The sequence below is a fragment of the Typopeltis vanoorti genome, chromosome 2, assembly GCF_054136105.1.
Source record: "Typopeltis vanoorti isolate ZY-2024b chromosome 2, IOZ_Tvanoo_1.0, whole genome shotgun sequence".
In the NCBI taxonomy this organism is placed as follows: domain Eukaryota; kingdom Metazoa; phylum Arthropoda; class Arachnida; order Uropygi; family Thelyphonidae; genus Typopeltis; species Typopeltis vanoorti.
Window position 1 is genome coordinate 158,818,564 of NC_143550.1, and position 16,907 is coordinate 158,835,470.

General features: G+C 37.0%; 1 protein-coding gene across 1 annotated transcript in view; it reads left to right on the plus strand.

Annotated features, from left to right (window-relative positions):
- The window catches only part of LOC150109564 (protein Obscurin-like), a 1,271,613-nt gene that overhangs the window by 1,231,006 nt on the left and 23,700 nt on the right, over window positions 1–16,907 (plus strand). Inside the window, exons 96-97 of the mRNA XM_090402667.1 lie at window positions 2,720–2,900; window positions 7,894–7,969. Coding sequence (XP_090258793.1) covers window positions 2,720–2,900; window positions 7,894–7,969 — 257 coding nt within the window. The remainder of the gene's footprint in view (window positions 1–2,719; window positions 2,901–7,893; window positions 7,970–16,907) is intronic.

Sequence of the window (16,907 nt, forward strand, 5' to 3'; positions counted from 1 at the left end):
CAATGGTTACACTCCCAACAAATACAAAGAATTTTAATGCCACGTACCCACACTGTCCTTCCCCCCCCCCCCTCCATAACATAGATTACAGCAAATCTATCACCATCCCCTATATCCATGGTGTCTCAGAAAAGGTAGCCAAGATATTTAAAAAGCACAATCTTGTGACCACCTACAAACTACAAAGAACTAGCAGCCCTTATGCGCTCTTCCAAAGACCAGCTACAACTTTTGCATTTACCCGGAGTTTACCAGGTACCCTGCATCTGCAACCTATCTTATTATGGACATACAAGTAAGACAGCCAACATCCACATATCAGAGCACCTGGACTGCATCTGATTCCACCACTACAGCTACTCAGGATTAGCAGACCATGCCCTGGGTATCTGGCACAGGATCCATTGGAAAAAAGCCACATTACTCCACCGAAGCAAATTCAAGTTCGAGAGGCTTTTCCTTGAATCAGCTGCAGCCCTTACCATCTATCCCAACCTAAACAAATATGGTTGTATGAGACTCCCCCCCCTCATATGAAAAACTCATCCACAGACCGTCAGCCAAGCATCCAAGAACACCCAACCGAAGCCAAGGTGATCATTGTAGGACTTTTGGTCTTCCTGTATCTCTCCGGTTTTTTTTCATCCGTGTTACTGAAGTGTGCCTATGTGCACATGTCTAATACAAGTGTATTAATCCATGACGATGCCGATTTGACTTCGGCATCATCATGCCGAAATATAGGATAATAAGTAAATAATTTTATTTATTAACAAATATGTTATTAATTTCCTTAAACTACATACAATGCTGGAGAATCAACATTTAAGCCTAAACACTAGGATTACATTCCTGAATGCTAACAATGTTAAGTTCTTTCCTAATATCCTCATTTTTAATAGGATACTGCCATTGATGTCATCTATTTAGTCTCCTAATCTTTCATACCACTTTCCTTCATAATGTGATCCATATAGATTCAATTCTAACTATTGACTTACAACTCAAATATAAACTATGTAATGTTTATATTTGAGTACCTAATTTAATGTTCCATTTACATCATATAAATTCAGCAATTTGAACAGCTTTACTGTTAGCACCTTGTCAGGTGCCTTTTCCAACCTACAAAACTTAAATACAGATCCTTGTTATACTCTATTTCTCAATGATTTGTCTTCAAGTGAAAATCTGATCTCTCGACAACCTCTATTTGTCCTGAATTCAGCTTGTTCTTCTCCAAGCTTGTCTTCTGCAGTTTTTCTTAGCCCATTTCAGTGGTTCAGAGCATCGGTGGTTCGTTGATAGAATGCTTGCCTGCCACGTGGCTGGCCCAGGTTCGATTCCCGGCCGATACAATTTTCAGCCTGGTTGGTCAAGTGGTTAGCATATCCACTCTCCAGCCAAAAGGCTGTGGGTTCAAATCCTGCTAAGGGCATGGATGTTTGTGATTGTCTGTGGGCAGTAGATGCCGTTGGTGTAGCTGCAGCTAGTTGATGGAGAGAGAGAGAGTTGTAGATTAGGTGCCCTGCCTTGATATGAGTCTTTGGATACCTGAAAGCGTCGCATAATAATTTATTTTTTTGCCGGGCTGGTTGGCCGAGTGGTTAGCATATTTGCTCTCCAGCCAAAAGGTTTTAATAAATTTAGTTTAATCCTTTATCCAAGTGTGAGCAAACAACAAAGTTTGCGCCTGAAAGTATCTTCAGGACTGGGGTAAGGTGGTACAACACCAGGGCAACTAGTTGCAAAGGTGGAGCAAGATACCAACCTCCTATCTCAGTATCTCCTATAATGCAAAACACATCTCCTTGTGGATATGTCTAATGTTATGCATTAAGGGAAGGGCCACTACCCAGACTAGTTTCGACCTTTATTGAGGTCTCTTCAGTGGGAGCCAGGCCCAAGTGGAGATACCAGGTAGAAGTTGCCCTGGTGTTGTACCACCTTACCCCAGTCCTGAAGATACTTTCAGGCACAAACTTTGTTGTTTGCTCACACTTGGATAAAGGATTAGACTAAATTTATTATACTCTAACCAAATGAAAAATAAACTTTCAACAGCCAAAAGGTTGCAGGTTCAAATCCCACCATAGGCCTGGATGTTTGTGGTGATTGTCTGCAAAAATATTGGTGGTGGTGGTGGGCAGTAGATGGTGGTGGTGTAGCAACGTCATCTACTGCTGATGATGTAGTTTGTTGCTGTAGTTGGTGGATTGAGTGGCGGAAACAGAGAGTTTAGGTGCCCTCCCATGATGAGTCTTTGGACTCCCTGGAGGTGTTACATAATAATAATGATGATAATAATAATTTCTCAAGTATACTTGCACAAATCACTGAATATGGAAATTCCTCTGTATTCTTACCATACTATATTGAAATCCATTGTTTTTATTCTACCTTTTTGAAATATCAATTCAGTGAAAATGATCTATGAGTTCCAGATTGAAATATTTTGTTTCATAATTTACTAATAAACTCTCTCTTGTGTCTACATGTTCAAATATCTATTCAGCTTCATATCTATCTCCATTTGTTCCAATTTATGTAACAGTTTTGTGGTATCCTGTAAAATGCCTTTGCATTTGTCTCAATTGTCACATTATTATAAAATATATATATATATTTAAAAAAATGAGTAAATTATTAAGTTGAGTTACCCTTCACAAATAATTCTTATTTTTTTTTTTTTTTTTTTTTTTTTTTTTTTTTTTTTTAGGTACTGGATGCACTTGAATATCTTCATTTTAGAAATATCTGTTACTTAGAGTTGCAGCCAGACAATGTTGTGATGATAGATCAACACCACCCAAATATTAAACTTGTGGATTTTGGTTCAGCTCGTTTTGTTATACCAGAAGGAGCAAAAGTGGATGTAAAAGGAACACTTGAATATCTGGGTAAAAAAATGATTATTTATTTATAACTTTTATTCTATTAAACTATTATTATGGATTTTAAAAGTATTTCATGACTTTTTTAATATCAAGTGGAATAAAGGTAATGAGTTAGTGACATTGATTGATTCAGTATGTCTGAAGATTGAAGATATGGTATCAGTAAAACTTTATTGATAGAGGAGGATGTCCCAACAGGTAAAGAAATTGAAAGGTATAGAATATTTATGCAGGATAGAGAAGATGGAGTGCTTCTCATAGTTAGCGATCAGTTGTGTCCTCTCAAAATAAAGAATCAGAAGGAAAATGGCACTGATGGCTTTAAGACTATATGATATAAGGTAGAGGTGGACAGGAGAGTATATTTAGTGTGATGTTACTCGAGGGCTGGGAACACAGAGGATAATGAGCAGAAATGTTTAGTGAGATTAGTTTGGTAAGTGCAAAACAAGTGATCATTATTTCAGACTAACTATAGTATTTTAAACTGGACAGAGGAAAGAGCATTCAATAAAGTAAATGAATTTCTGAAATTCTTGGGAATGTTTTAAGCAGCATGTGGTGAAAGAAACAAAAACCAAGAGTTATGGATTTGGTCATAGCATCAGAGAATCCGATCATGATTGAGATGTCATACTTGTCTCCAGTTGGCAAGCATGTCCATGATGTCCTGACTTGGAGATTATGAGAAGAGAATAAACAGATATACATCAAGGCAAAAGGAATTTATGTGGAATCATAAGGCAAGTGATAATTATGATTTAGAAACCAGTGAAAAAGATACAGCAATTTGGATTAGGGAAGGATTAGAGAAATCAAACAGGAATCACATATTAGAAATAAGAGAAAAGAGTTTTGTAGCCTTGAGCGATTTCAGTAATATAAAAATTATTCAGCATTGATGAACCATGGCTATTCTCAGTGGCCATTTTCTGGCAAAGAATAGATTCAATACATATTCCTATTCCAAGTGAATAAGAATGATAAGGAAGAGAAGGAGCAAGTATTTCTAAGGAGAACAGAAACATTTTTTTGTTAGTGGTGGAGGGCTAGGAAGATGAGAAATTTCCATGCAGTATGCCATCAGATTCCTTTGTAAATACTAGCCATATCATTTTGCAGCCATTTCCTTTATCCAACTATATTATAGAAAGCCATTCATAAAACCAAATTGCTCCATTGAGTGTCGTCATCTTATTCGCCCTTTCCTGGATCTGAAACTTAAATTAAGCCTTGCAGTGGCACCAATTACTTCACATACTCATAATATACAGGCCATTATCCTATCTAATTCCATGGATATATTTGTGTTAAGATTCTCCACCTGGGTGATATGCTCTTGTTAAGTGATTACTCAATAACTCAATTATTTCTTTTGTTTCCTCTCTACCTTCAGCAATCAGTAGAGTTATCCTTACATTACATCATTCTTCCTTTTACTTGCCATGTGGTGAAAGAACTGTTTGGGATATCTTTTGTACTGCTCAGCTAATTTCCTCTCATTGTTGAGACAGCACACTCAGGTAAAAAAACATATTTAATATTCAAGCACATTCATCAGCCTGAAAACATGTATAGCATAACTCGTTGCACCAAAGGACTGATTTGCATCACAACAATCCAGGTTATGTCCAGGAAATTGTTGATTGGCACAGGCTAATTAATGATGTGTATTCTTTGTTGTTAATAGAGACTTGTAAGCCACAGCTCTCTACATGCAAAAGGAATACTTTACATATTGCATGTGACTGTGGCTTTGCAGGCCACAAAATTTGCATAATGCAATCATTATTTTATTTTATCAATATAATTTTCATTTTATTTTATTTTATTGCCACCCCAATTTCATATTATTACTCCACATGTCATCACTTTGTGATGATACTGTACATACTTATTCTTTCTCTGACAATTTAATAAGCAATGCAATCATGTGTATGTGCATTTGATTTAGTAGAACTAAACATTAATATATTTAGGTATTAGTTTGGGCATACATCACAGAAAGAGGCTAGAGGGAGGAGATCATTATCGCCTCTTGGAAAAAATATTTAGGGGTAATAATGATGGATGATATAGCTAAAGTGTTAAAAAAAGTAAATAAGTGGGTTAAGAATGAAATGAATAACTCGGGAAATTAAGGAGACATTATGAAAGAAGCAGTACTTGTGAAAAGTATCTAAGGAAGAGGATAATGAAGAATAACATCTAGGAAAGTGACTGACAGGAAAGAAAGTGAAATTAGATTATAAGATTAAGCAAGACAGGAAATCCCAAGTAAGTTTTTTTTTAACCTTCCTCTCTCTGTAATGTTGCCATTAAGAGAGGAATTATTATGGCAAAATAACTTTGTTGAATAGAGATCTAACAACGTTGTTTTGCCACAGTCACTTCAAGATTAATGAACATTGAGTTAATGAGTATAGTAAATTCTCAAATTGAAGATCATTGTTTTATCACCAACTCAATATCATGCTATTAAACCATGTCATCATTCTGTGATGATACTATACCTTCTTATTATTTCTTTGACAATGTAATAAGCAATACAATCATCTGCATAACTTGAATTAACAATAAAGTGTCATATTATAAAAAAAAATAATAATAACTTTTTTAAATGTTTTTTATGGGTCTTTTGATTCTATGGGAGTCTGAGGACAGTAATAAAAAATAATGTTAGATAAATAAGTTGATGAATTGTCAGAATTAATACCTTCTGTTAATTAAGCCAGTTTTTTTAACTGTGTTCATTTTCCAGATTTCCTGATTCTATAGTAAGTGTCTAAAAAAATCTTCAATCGTCATTCAGTGGTCTGTTAAATTAAGTCTTGATTTGAGAATTGTGAAGCTATTGCAAACACTTAAATGCAAACACTGCTGTAGGTTTAGATGGAATATCAGCTCGGGTGTTGCGTGAATATGTAAAGGAATTGTCAATGCCTCTTACTTGGTTATTTAACTTAAGCTTGAACTCTGGTATGGTCCCTAGGGAGTGGAAGGAAGGCAAAGTAGTTATTTTGCATAAAAGTGGCTCTAAAACTGCAGTAGTTAATTACAGACCGATCACCATCTCGAGAGTGGTGGTAAAAGTATTGGAAAATTTGGTTAAAGACAGAATTCAAGAATGAGTAGATCAGAATATGATACTCTATAGGGGGTCAACATGGTTTTGTTAAAGGTCGAGCCTTCCTTAGCAATTTATTAACTTTTTATAATAGAATGACATCTGAGTTGGACAAAGGAAATGGCTACACAGTGATACTTCTGGATTTTGCTAAGGCTTTTGACAGGATACCCCATGGAATACTGTTGTGCAAATTGGAGCAGATGGGGATGGATACCAAACTGGTGATATGGATAAGAGAATGGCTCAGAGAAAGAGATACCAGAAAGTGGTATATGGAGGAGCAGAGTTCAGGATGAGGCAGGTGACCAGTGATGTGCCTTAGGGCTCTATGCTTGGGTCATTATTGTTTAATTTGTACATAATAGGAAATGGCTTAAAGGAAGATATTCAATTGTTTGCTGATGATGCAAAGTTGGGTAGCACAATAAAAAATCAAGCTGATGTTGAGACTTTGCAGGATGATTTAAATAAACTGGCAAAATGGGCAAAAGGTAATGGATGTCACTTCAATGTGGAAAACTGTAAAGTTATGCATTTTGGTATTAAAAGATTACTGGCTGTGCACCGCTTGATGGAACGGTACTCCAAGAGATTGATGAGGCTAGGGACTTGGGGGTGTTGGTGGATAGGGAGAGGAGATGAAGTTCAGAGGACACATTGCTAAGGTATCCAAGATTGCACATAGGATTACTTGGTTATTGAAGAACACACTAACATCCAGAGATAAAGAGGTTATTATTTCTCTTTATAAGGCATTGATACTTCCACATTTGGATTACTGTGCTCAAGTCTGGTTGCCTGGATTCCTTGGAGATGAGGAGGTTGTGGAAAGGGGTTCAGAGGAGAGTGACTAAGTTGTTGAGTGATGTAAAAAATGCTTCCTACATTGATAGATTGAGAGCTTGTGGATTGCAGAAGTTGGTTGATTACAGAGAAGAGCGGATATGATAGAAATATTTAAATTACTAAGGTTTTTATAAGATTGATGGGGAAATATTTCAGCTGTGTGATAGTGAATGAAGAACAAGATGTCATCCCTGGAAATTAAGGAAAAGTGTGGTTAACAAGGGTGTGAGAATGAGGTTTTTTGCCTGGAGGGTGGTTCATTGATTCATTTTGTATGGTGATTCAACGGCTGTGAGTCCCTTTTACAGAAAGGTATGTCACCACCTCAATCCCCCCATTTTTATCTGGGCTTGGGACCAGCATAGCTGACAATTCAGACCTATGGCTGGAGGGATTGTCTTAAGTATTCCTGACTGTATCCGTGTGTGTGTTGTTCACGGGGCTGGTTTGCCTGCTTGCAGGATGAAAAACCCCAGATAAACTGGGGGAAAACCCTGCTGTCCACACCCAAGACTGGCTAACTTGGCTATGGCTGAGGAAGAGCCTTAAGCTCCTCACCTCATCGACGGGAATTGAACCTAGGACACTCCTTCCCCAGGCATATGGTTGCGAAGCACATAGCCACTAGGCTAACCGTGTGGACTAGATGGTGGTAAATGAGTGGAATGCATTGCCTAACTCAATTGTGAGTTCTTCATCTGTAAATGAATTCAAGAAGAGATATGATAGATATTGTTTTGATAGTTTGGGTCTCCCACGATGAGTCTACTGACTCCATGGAGATACCCGTAATAATACTAATAATAATTGTTGAACTTCCTTACCTTATATTACATCTATTGATGTAGTATAAACCTCTCCGTGAGGTTTATACTACATCAATACTTAAACATATTTCTGCTGTTAGACACAAACAGGTGATTGCTTGCAGAGTTGTAGTGTATTTAATGTTTACTTTCAAAATTTACTCCATCTAAAAAACCAATAAGCCTTTTTATGTATAATCTCTCTCTTTTGTAGCTCCAGAAATTGTAAAAGGGGAAGAAGTAAGTTCAGCTACAGATATCTGGGGTGTGGGAGTCTTGACATATATCCTGTAAGTATATATTTATTCCAATTTCTTTTTTACACAAATAAATTTTTTACTTCCCTAAAAAGCTTGATATATATATGTACTTGCATAACTTTCTATGTTAAATTTATCTAAAGAAAAAAATTTGTGGAATGGAGACATATTGTTATTACACAAGCACCTCCATGGAGTCCTAAGATTCATTGTGGGAGACCCAAACTATCAACACAATATCTATCATACCTATATCTTGAAACCATTAACAGACAATCATATTTACGAATTTAGGGACACAAAACACGTGTTGAAGTGATTATTTTACTTATTATTAATAAAATAACAATTGACATTTTGACCCCATCATCAGAAAAATACATGTGTATATGAAAACAAGCTACATGCTCTTGCACTCTACAAAGGTAAATCGAATCTATGCTGTTAATTGATCTTTTACTTAGCCTGACCTCTAGTGGTAAAAAAAAAAAAAAAAAAAAAAAAAAAAATTCAATAAATCCTGCTAAAGTTCTCCCATACTAAGCTTTTCTTCAGGTCTTGTACGGTTCAGTTGCTATACTAAGATTTTCTTCTGGACTTGTACAGTTCGGGCTGCTATTGAATGTTTAAAAAAAAAAGAAGAAGAAGAAAAAAAAAACACTTCAAGTCTTCTTGTATTGAGATTTTTCATTGGCTTGTTCTGGTTGCTATAATGGTTGCAAATGGGTCCTCCACATTCTTGGAATGGTTAGACCATCAGTTGTGTTCAGATTAGGATTGTGTTCGAGCATTTCGTATGTTTCTTTAAATTTCCTCTCGAATCAGGTTTTGGCATGGTATAGGGACTTGGTACCTTTCCAATCAATTCTGTGGTATGTCTGGAGTGCATGGTCTGAAAGGCCAGTTTTTCCAAAATGGAGGTATTTAATGTGTCGTTTGTGTTCGTCCTTCCTATTTGGAATGATTCGTCTTGTTTCCCCCTATGTATGGTAGGTTACATGTGCATTGTATTTTGTAAACCCCTGGATGGACTAGGTGCGGAAGAGGATCTTTGGAAGAACTGAGTAAGTGTCTTAATTTTCGGGGGTTTAAAGATGGTTTTGATGTATTTGTGTAGTGTTCTGTCTATTTTTCCTGAAATGCCTCTAAGTAACATAAGGAATGGCGATGGCATTCTTGAAATCTTTTTTGTTTTTAGTAGTGTCTTGTGAATAGTTTTTAGGATGACCTTGTGAATAGTTTTTTTACTGTATCCATTTTTTTTATAAATGTATGGTTGATGATCTCATATTCCTGGTTTAGAGCTTGCTCATTTGAACAAATAGTTTGAGTTCTGTGTTTAAGGGTGCTTACGACACCTAGTTTTTGTGTTGGGTGGTGGTAAGAATTTTTGTGTATGTACTGGCCTGTGTGTGTGGGTTTGCGATAAACTGAGAAGAAGAGACAGCCTGAGGGAAGACATATGACAAGTATGTCTAGGAGAGGAAGAGAGTTGTTTTTTTTTTCTATTTCAATGGTGAATTGGATACGTTTGTGTTGTTTATTCAGGTGGCTAAGAAATATATTTTGGGCTTTAGGCATGCTGACTCTAGAGCTCGTTGCTCAAAGTCTTCCATATAAAAGTTAGCTATTGGGGGGGGGGGTAGTCCATGGCTGTACCTTCTTTTTGAAGGTAAAAATTGTTTTGCCACACAAAATATCCCAAGTGGAGTATGTGGGCAAAGAGGGCTGTGATGTCATGTGGAAATATGTTCTGTAGGAGCACAATAGCATCATTGATCAGGACATTGGTGAAAAGTTATGTCAAAGCTGACTAATAAATCTTGGTCGTTGAGTGTAATGTTTTTAATTTTGCCTATGAAATGTGTATTTTTTATGTAAGAAGGGGAATGACCTACCAATTCCTTGAGTGTGGCTGCTAATTTTTTGGCTAAGTGGTATTTCGGGCTGTCGATTCCTTCAACAATCGGATGTAGTGGCATGTTTGTTTTGTGCCTTTTTGGCAGGCCCTAAATTCTGGGCACACGGGCATAATGAGGTATTAGTATTTTGGTAGTTTCTTCTGGCCATGTGTTAATGGATTTAATTAATTCAGTTGTTTTCTTTTTGATGCATTTCATGGGGTTGTGATCCGATACCAAATGGTTCATTTTTTCTATGTAGGTTGTCCAATCTAAAACAACAGTAACATTCCCTTTATCTGCTTTTGTGATTATAATGTCCCTGTTATTTTTTAGAGATTTGACAGCCAGTTTTTCTGTTTTGTTTAGGTTGCTACTTAGTTTTTTGTTTGAGTTTAGTATGCACAATGCACAATGTTTCCATATGTATTTTGCAAGCTAGACTGGCAAGGAGGGATCTTAGACCTCTCTCTCGATATGATAAATGATATCCAGTTTATTTTCTGACCTTGGCACAATGGCAGAGTTCCAGTAGTGAGAGTTCACCTTGGGTGAGATTGTAGTTTGATTTGTTAATAACCAGGCCCCGTGGGCCAATGGTGGTTGACTGCTCCTTACTTTGGTTGTGGGTGATTGGCTGCTCCTTTGGTTATGGCATCCTGATTGTCTTGTGCTTTCTTGCTGTTTTAGTGCTTGGAACTTCTTTATGAATTTTTCCTTGTTTTTGAGTAATGGGTGCTTGGCTGTGTCGTCTGTGATCTTCTCTAAAATATCCCAAATTTCAGAATTAGCGTAGCTGGATAGCTCTAGTTTTAGTTGTAAAACTTTGGCTTGGGCAGATGCTAAGTTTTTTCAGGCATAAATATGGAGCACTTTAGCTGATGTAAACTGCTTTTTTAGTTTAATGCAGTTGGGATTAAGTTGCTGTCTCTACATCGTTTCAGAAAGGCTAGTCGATTAATTAACAAGGAAACATATATCTTTAGCTTACTGTAGAAGCTAAAGATATATAGAAGCTAAAGATATACTGCACTGTGGGTCAAATCTTCATGGATTATGATGACTCTTTCTTTTAAGGTTATACAGTGATCAGCATTCATATTTACGAATTTAGGAACACAAAACATGTACAAAAGCAGCAATTAAGTGATTATAATTAAGTAGTATATGGAGGAGCAGAATCCAGAAGAAGTATGGGAAATCCTATATGGGAAAGAGTGTGGTTAGTATGGGTGTTAGAGCTGGGTTCTTTACTTTTAGAGTGGTAAATGAGTAGAATAAGCTGCCAGAGTCTGTTGTGGGTGCTATGACAGTGAGTGAGTTCAAGGCAAGGTATGATAGATACTGTGAGAATGTCGTATAGTTGTTTAGGGCCTCCCTCGATGAGTCTAAGGACTCCCTGGAGTCCTTAGACTCATCGAGGGAGGCCCGTAATAATAATAATAATAATAATAATAAAACACATGTGTTTTGTATACAGACCAGACCTGAGCTCATCAATTCAGATGTGGAATGATAATTCCCTTATCTCTCCTTTTTAATGTGTTCTTCAATTACCAAGCAATCCAGTGAGCTATTCTGGGTACTTTAGCAATATGCCCTACTACTATCCCCAAATCCCTGGTTTCATCAATTTCCTGGAGTACAGTTTCCTCAATATGATACACAGCTTGTAATCTTTGTATCCTAAAATGCATAACTTTACACTTTTCCACATTAGATTGACATCTATTAGGTTTTGCCCATACTGTCAGGCTATTTAATCATCCTGCAAGCTTTCTACATCACCTTGATTAACTGTTACTCTACTCAACACTTTGCATCATCAGCAAACAACTGAATATCTCCCTTCAAATTGTTTCCTATATAATTTATGTACAAATTAATGCAGCAGTGGTTTGAGCACGGAGACCTGCAGCACACCACTAGTTACTTACCTTCTTCTGGATTCTGCTCCTCCATATACTACTTAATTATCATCGCTTAATTGCTGCTTTTGTAGATGTTTTAACTCTCAAAGTATGTAGCAGTAGTTGGAAACTTGTTAGATTTATAACTTTTGCTCAAACATTCTAAACATTTATTATTTCTTTAATGTATTGTTATTGTCTCATTTAAAAGTTATATGCCCCCAAACAAAACACACCTGTTATTCATATCCATGTGGTTCATTTATGAGCAGTAAGCAGTATCATATGAGATAAATGAGAAGTGACAAATGAGAAGATGCAGTTTACAGAGCCTAGTGGATAGGAAGAAGAGGGGTAATGTGACAGAAGTGTAGTTGGTAAGGGATTATCATAGGATTAACATTGAACAGGTTTTCATAAAATGGTGAGAGATGGGGGAAGAATAAGAGGTCATCCCTGGAAGCTGTATAAGGAGGGCATGAGCAAAGGACTTAGAAGCAGGTTTTTTCCATGGAGAGTTGTGAATGATTGGAATGCATTGCCTGAGATTGTGGTGTCTGCAGACAATTTGAATGTATTTAAAGCACGGTATGATCAGCTGTGTATGACAAAGGGACCTCCCACGATAAGTCTTTGACTCCACGGGATCTTGGGATAATAATAATAATTATTATTATTATTGCAACCTCCATGGAGTTGGCAGACTCATCATGGAAAGTCCATTCAACTCGCAACATATTTATCATACCGAATCTTAAAATTCTTAACATTCCTTGCATTAACAACATATTCTTGTAATGCATTCTATTCACTGACAATTCTCCACATAAAAAATCTACTCACCACACTCTTACATAACTTCCAAGAGATGGCCTCTGGTTTTTCCCCTCTTGCCATCTACTCTTTTTATAATCAGTTCAGATATCGTTCAGAGAGCCAATCTCTGATCCATCTAACCAATATGCTATCTATTCCTATCCTTTGCAGCTTGCACACCAACTTATCACGTAGTAATCTGTCAAACACTTTTGCAAAGTCAAAGAATATCATTGCATATATTTCTCACTTATCGAACACACTCGTTACCCTATAAAATGCAAGTAAATTGCTAAAACAGGACCTATCCTTTACAAATCCAATCCTGTATTCTACACCTGACCAATCTCTCCAATCTCACCTTGACTACAACTGCAGTTATACAGACTAGTCCATAATTGGAAACTTCTGTCCTAGAACCATGCTTGTGGAGTGGTACTATTTTGCCTTTTTTCCACTCCTTAGGAACCCTACTCACTGCAAGACTTTCATTAAATAACCGGTCAAGGGCATAACCAACTGTGATGCACATTCCATAAGCATACGTGGTGATATGTCATCCATTCCCATAGCCTTATTAATATCCAATAAACACCTGATACACCTCTGATTTTTTCACTTCCAATTCTTCTAATACTTGCCTCCCTTCTATATATTGCATTGCATCATTTACACCAGTGTGATATACACTGATAATAATGCTCTGTAATTAGGACTGCAAACTTTCATTACTTTGAGTGTGAAATAGAAGTACAAGATAAAAATTGGCTCCTCATTGTTAATGCATGTCATTAAAGTTAATTTAGCTTGTTACTTTCAGGGTAAAAACTGATCTATTAATTTCATTATTATTATTATTATTATGATACACAGACACAGGCCCGGCTGGTGGCGTGTGCAATATACACAGGCGCTGCAGAAGAAAAGGCACCTAAAAGATGTCAAAAAATATAAGATAAGAGTTTAAACGAACAACGAATGATATAGAATGGTACATATAATTATATAGAATGGTACATATAATTATGAATGTATGTCGTCTTCCATTTGGACCCCTTCAAATCTTCTCAGAAATGAACAAATAAATTCTGAAATTGTATCCTGGACCCAATTATATCACTGTAATTTTCAATTAAAATTTACGAAAATATACCTAAAATAGTTCTTTATTTTTTGATGTATCATAAATCAACTTATAATTAATTGTTTAGTTCCATGTAAAAAAAATTTGTATAAGCAGGACTAATCCGTAGGTAACATTATACTGTAAAGCAGTTTTCATTTGTTTTTCATTTCCTGTTCGTTTTATTCACACTTTATTCAAAGAAAACTTTTTTGGAAAGGCGCCAAACGTTAATCACACACACAAGAAAAATACTAGGCGCCGGCGCTGCACAGACACCTACAGACAGACTCATTGAGGAAGGTGTAGTTCATGCAATGCCAAGATACATATCATAGATCTACTAGCAAGTAAGAAAAAAAATAGCCAAGCAAATAACAACTTATTATTATGGGTGATTTTAATTGCAGTAATATAGAATGGGATGAAGAGATGGCATCTGGGGCAAAGAGAATGAAGTTCTCAAGTTTTGAGAGACAACTGCCATCATCAATCATCATCATCAGTTTCCTGATATGTACTCTGAAGGAGTGTTCAGACTATTATGACAGCACTACATGATTAAGTTTATGTTATTATGATCTCCTATCAACAATTTCATCCCAAATTTGTCTATTATTTGTCATATCTAACATTTCATTGTTTAAAGGCGCTACTGACTGAATCAATCCATCTAGACCATGGTCTTCCTCTGGGTCTTTTTTCCTGCCATCTTTGCAACGAACATCTGTTTTGTTAACCTATCTTCTCCCATTTTGTTAAAGTGACCATACCCCTTCTCATACATTCTTGAATGCAAACAATGTCAAATTCCTGCATAATCTCTTCATTTTTAATATGATTCTTTCTAATATGTCATCTGTTGCTGTCCCAATTTTTCTCAGAATTCTCATATCTGTAGTTTCAAATCTTTGATTAAGTGATTTATTTCTAATTCAATTCTCCAATTCATAACTTAAAATTGGTTTGAACGCTGTCTTGTATACTCCTAGTTTGGTGTTTTGTTCTAATTTCTCTCTTATTCCATATAAATTTATTCAACTGGCTCCCTACCATATCAGCTTTGCTTATTCTACTGCCCATTTCCAAATTTAATTTGCCATATGTGCTAAAACTAATGCCTAAATACAACTGTCTTAGACAGTACACACACACTAGGATCAGAGTCTTGGATCTGATCATTTCATCAGAGGATGTTATTATAAATAGGTGTGTCATTTCTCCATTTGGTTAGAATAACCATCAAGTGATCACCTGAGCAATGACAGTCATATGAGGACTTCAGTGAGAAAATAATATATGTGAAACTATAAGGCTGGGAATTATGAAAAGCTCAGAAGACAGCCTGCAGCTATGGAATCAAGAACTGAATAGAAAGGATCTGCTCTGGAGCCATTCTGTTTAACTTGTATTTTAATGAGACTGGAAAAGGTTTGAATGTTGATATGAAGCTGTTTGCAGATGATGCAAAGTTGGGAAGAACTATTAGGAGAAGAGCAAATGTGGCTTTGCAAGAGGACTTGAATGTGAGAAAGTAATTAGAGTAGCCAGTTCACTGTTACAAAGTGTAAGGTTTGGGTAGCAAATATGGGATGCAGAGTACACAACTGGTATGGATATCTTACAGGAGATAGAGAAGATAATAGATTTGAGGGTGATGGTGGATATGAAACTTCAGGGGTGCTCATTGTTAAAACTGTGTACATAGCACAATGGATTTTGGCAATAGTGCAGAGGACTGATAACTAATAATTAAGGAATTAACAGCATACACTAGAAATATAAATTAAAACAACTTTAATAAATACTTTCCGATATTTCGGCAACAACACGTTGCCATCTTCTATGGGAACTTAAAATAAAGAACAAGTTTGCAAACGCAAGTACTACATAACAGCAAATGAGAAAAGAAGCGATGAAGCTACTGTTTTCCTAAAGTCCTGATGGTGCCCCCCCCCCCGGCAGGCTATATTGGTAGTTATTGGCCTTTGGGCTGAAGTTCTTCTAATATATGTTTCCCAAATATGGGGCAGTCTTATGCACCCAAATTTGTTGAGGTTTGGCATGTTCCTAAGGGCTGAGGCTGATTCCATGAATAATCTTTCATATTTGAACTTGCTGCGGTGTATTACTGTGGCTTTCTTCCACCTTATTCTGTGGCGGGTATCCAGAGCATGGTCTGCAAGCCCAGAGTGGCTATACTAGTGAAATCAGATGTAGTCCTTGTGTTCTGAGATTCTGATATTTGCTGTCCTGCCTGTTTGGCCAAAGTAGGACAATTTATTATTATTATTATTCAGGCCTCCAAGGAGTCAAAAGACTCATCGAGGGAGGTCCTTCCTAAGACATAAAGTCTGTCAAGACTCATCGAGGGGAGGTCCCCCCCCCTGAGAAACACAAAGTCTATCATACCACTCTTTAAACTCACTGACCGTTCTCGCTATCACCACTCCATCAGGCAATGCATTCCACAGCTCAACCACCCTCCACACAAAGAAACCACTCCTTACCCTCTTGCTCACAGTTTCCTTTCGTAACTTCCAGGGATGGCCTCTTGTCATCACTCCTTCCCGCTGTTCAACCAAGCGAAAGAACTCCCCAGTGTCAACCCTGTAACCACCTCTCAACAGTTTAAAAGTCTCAATCATATTACCTCTCCTTCTTCTATCCACCAAACTCTGCAGTCCACATTCTCTCAGCCGATCCTCATAACTATCCTTGTACAGTCCTGAAACCATCTTTGTCATCCGTCTTTGTATCCTTTCCACAGTTAATTTATCCCCTTCAAATCCTGGGGACCAAATCTGAGAACAATAGTCCAAGTGTGGTCTGATCAGAGACTTATACAACGGAATGATAACCCTCTTATCTCTGCAGGTCAGTGTCCTTCTCATAATAGCAGCAATCCTCTGTGTTACCTTCACCACCTTTGCAATATGTCCCCTAAATTTCAGGTTTCTATCAATCATCAACCCCAGATCTCTTGTCTCCCCTACTTCCTCCAGTATAACTCCTTCTATAGAGTATGCAGCATCCCATCGATGTTTCCCAAACCTCAAGACCTTACATTTTGCTGCATTAAACTGAAACCCCCATTCATTTGCCCATCTATCTAGCTTATTCAAATCCTCTTGCAGGGCTGCCACATCTGCACTATTACTAATAATCCTTCCCAGCTTTGCATCATCCGTAAACAACTGAATATCCCCTTGCAATCC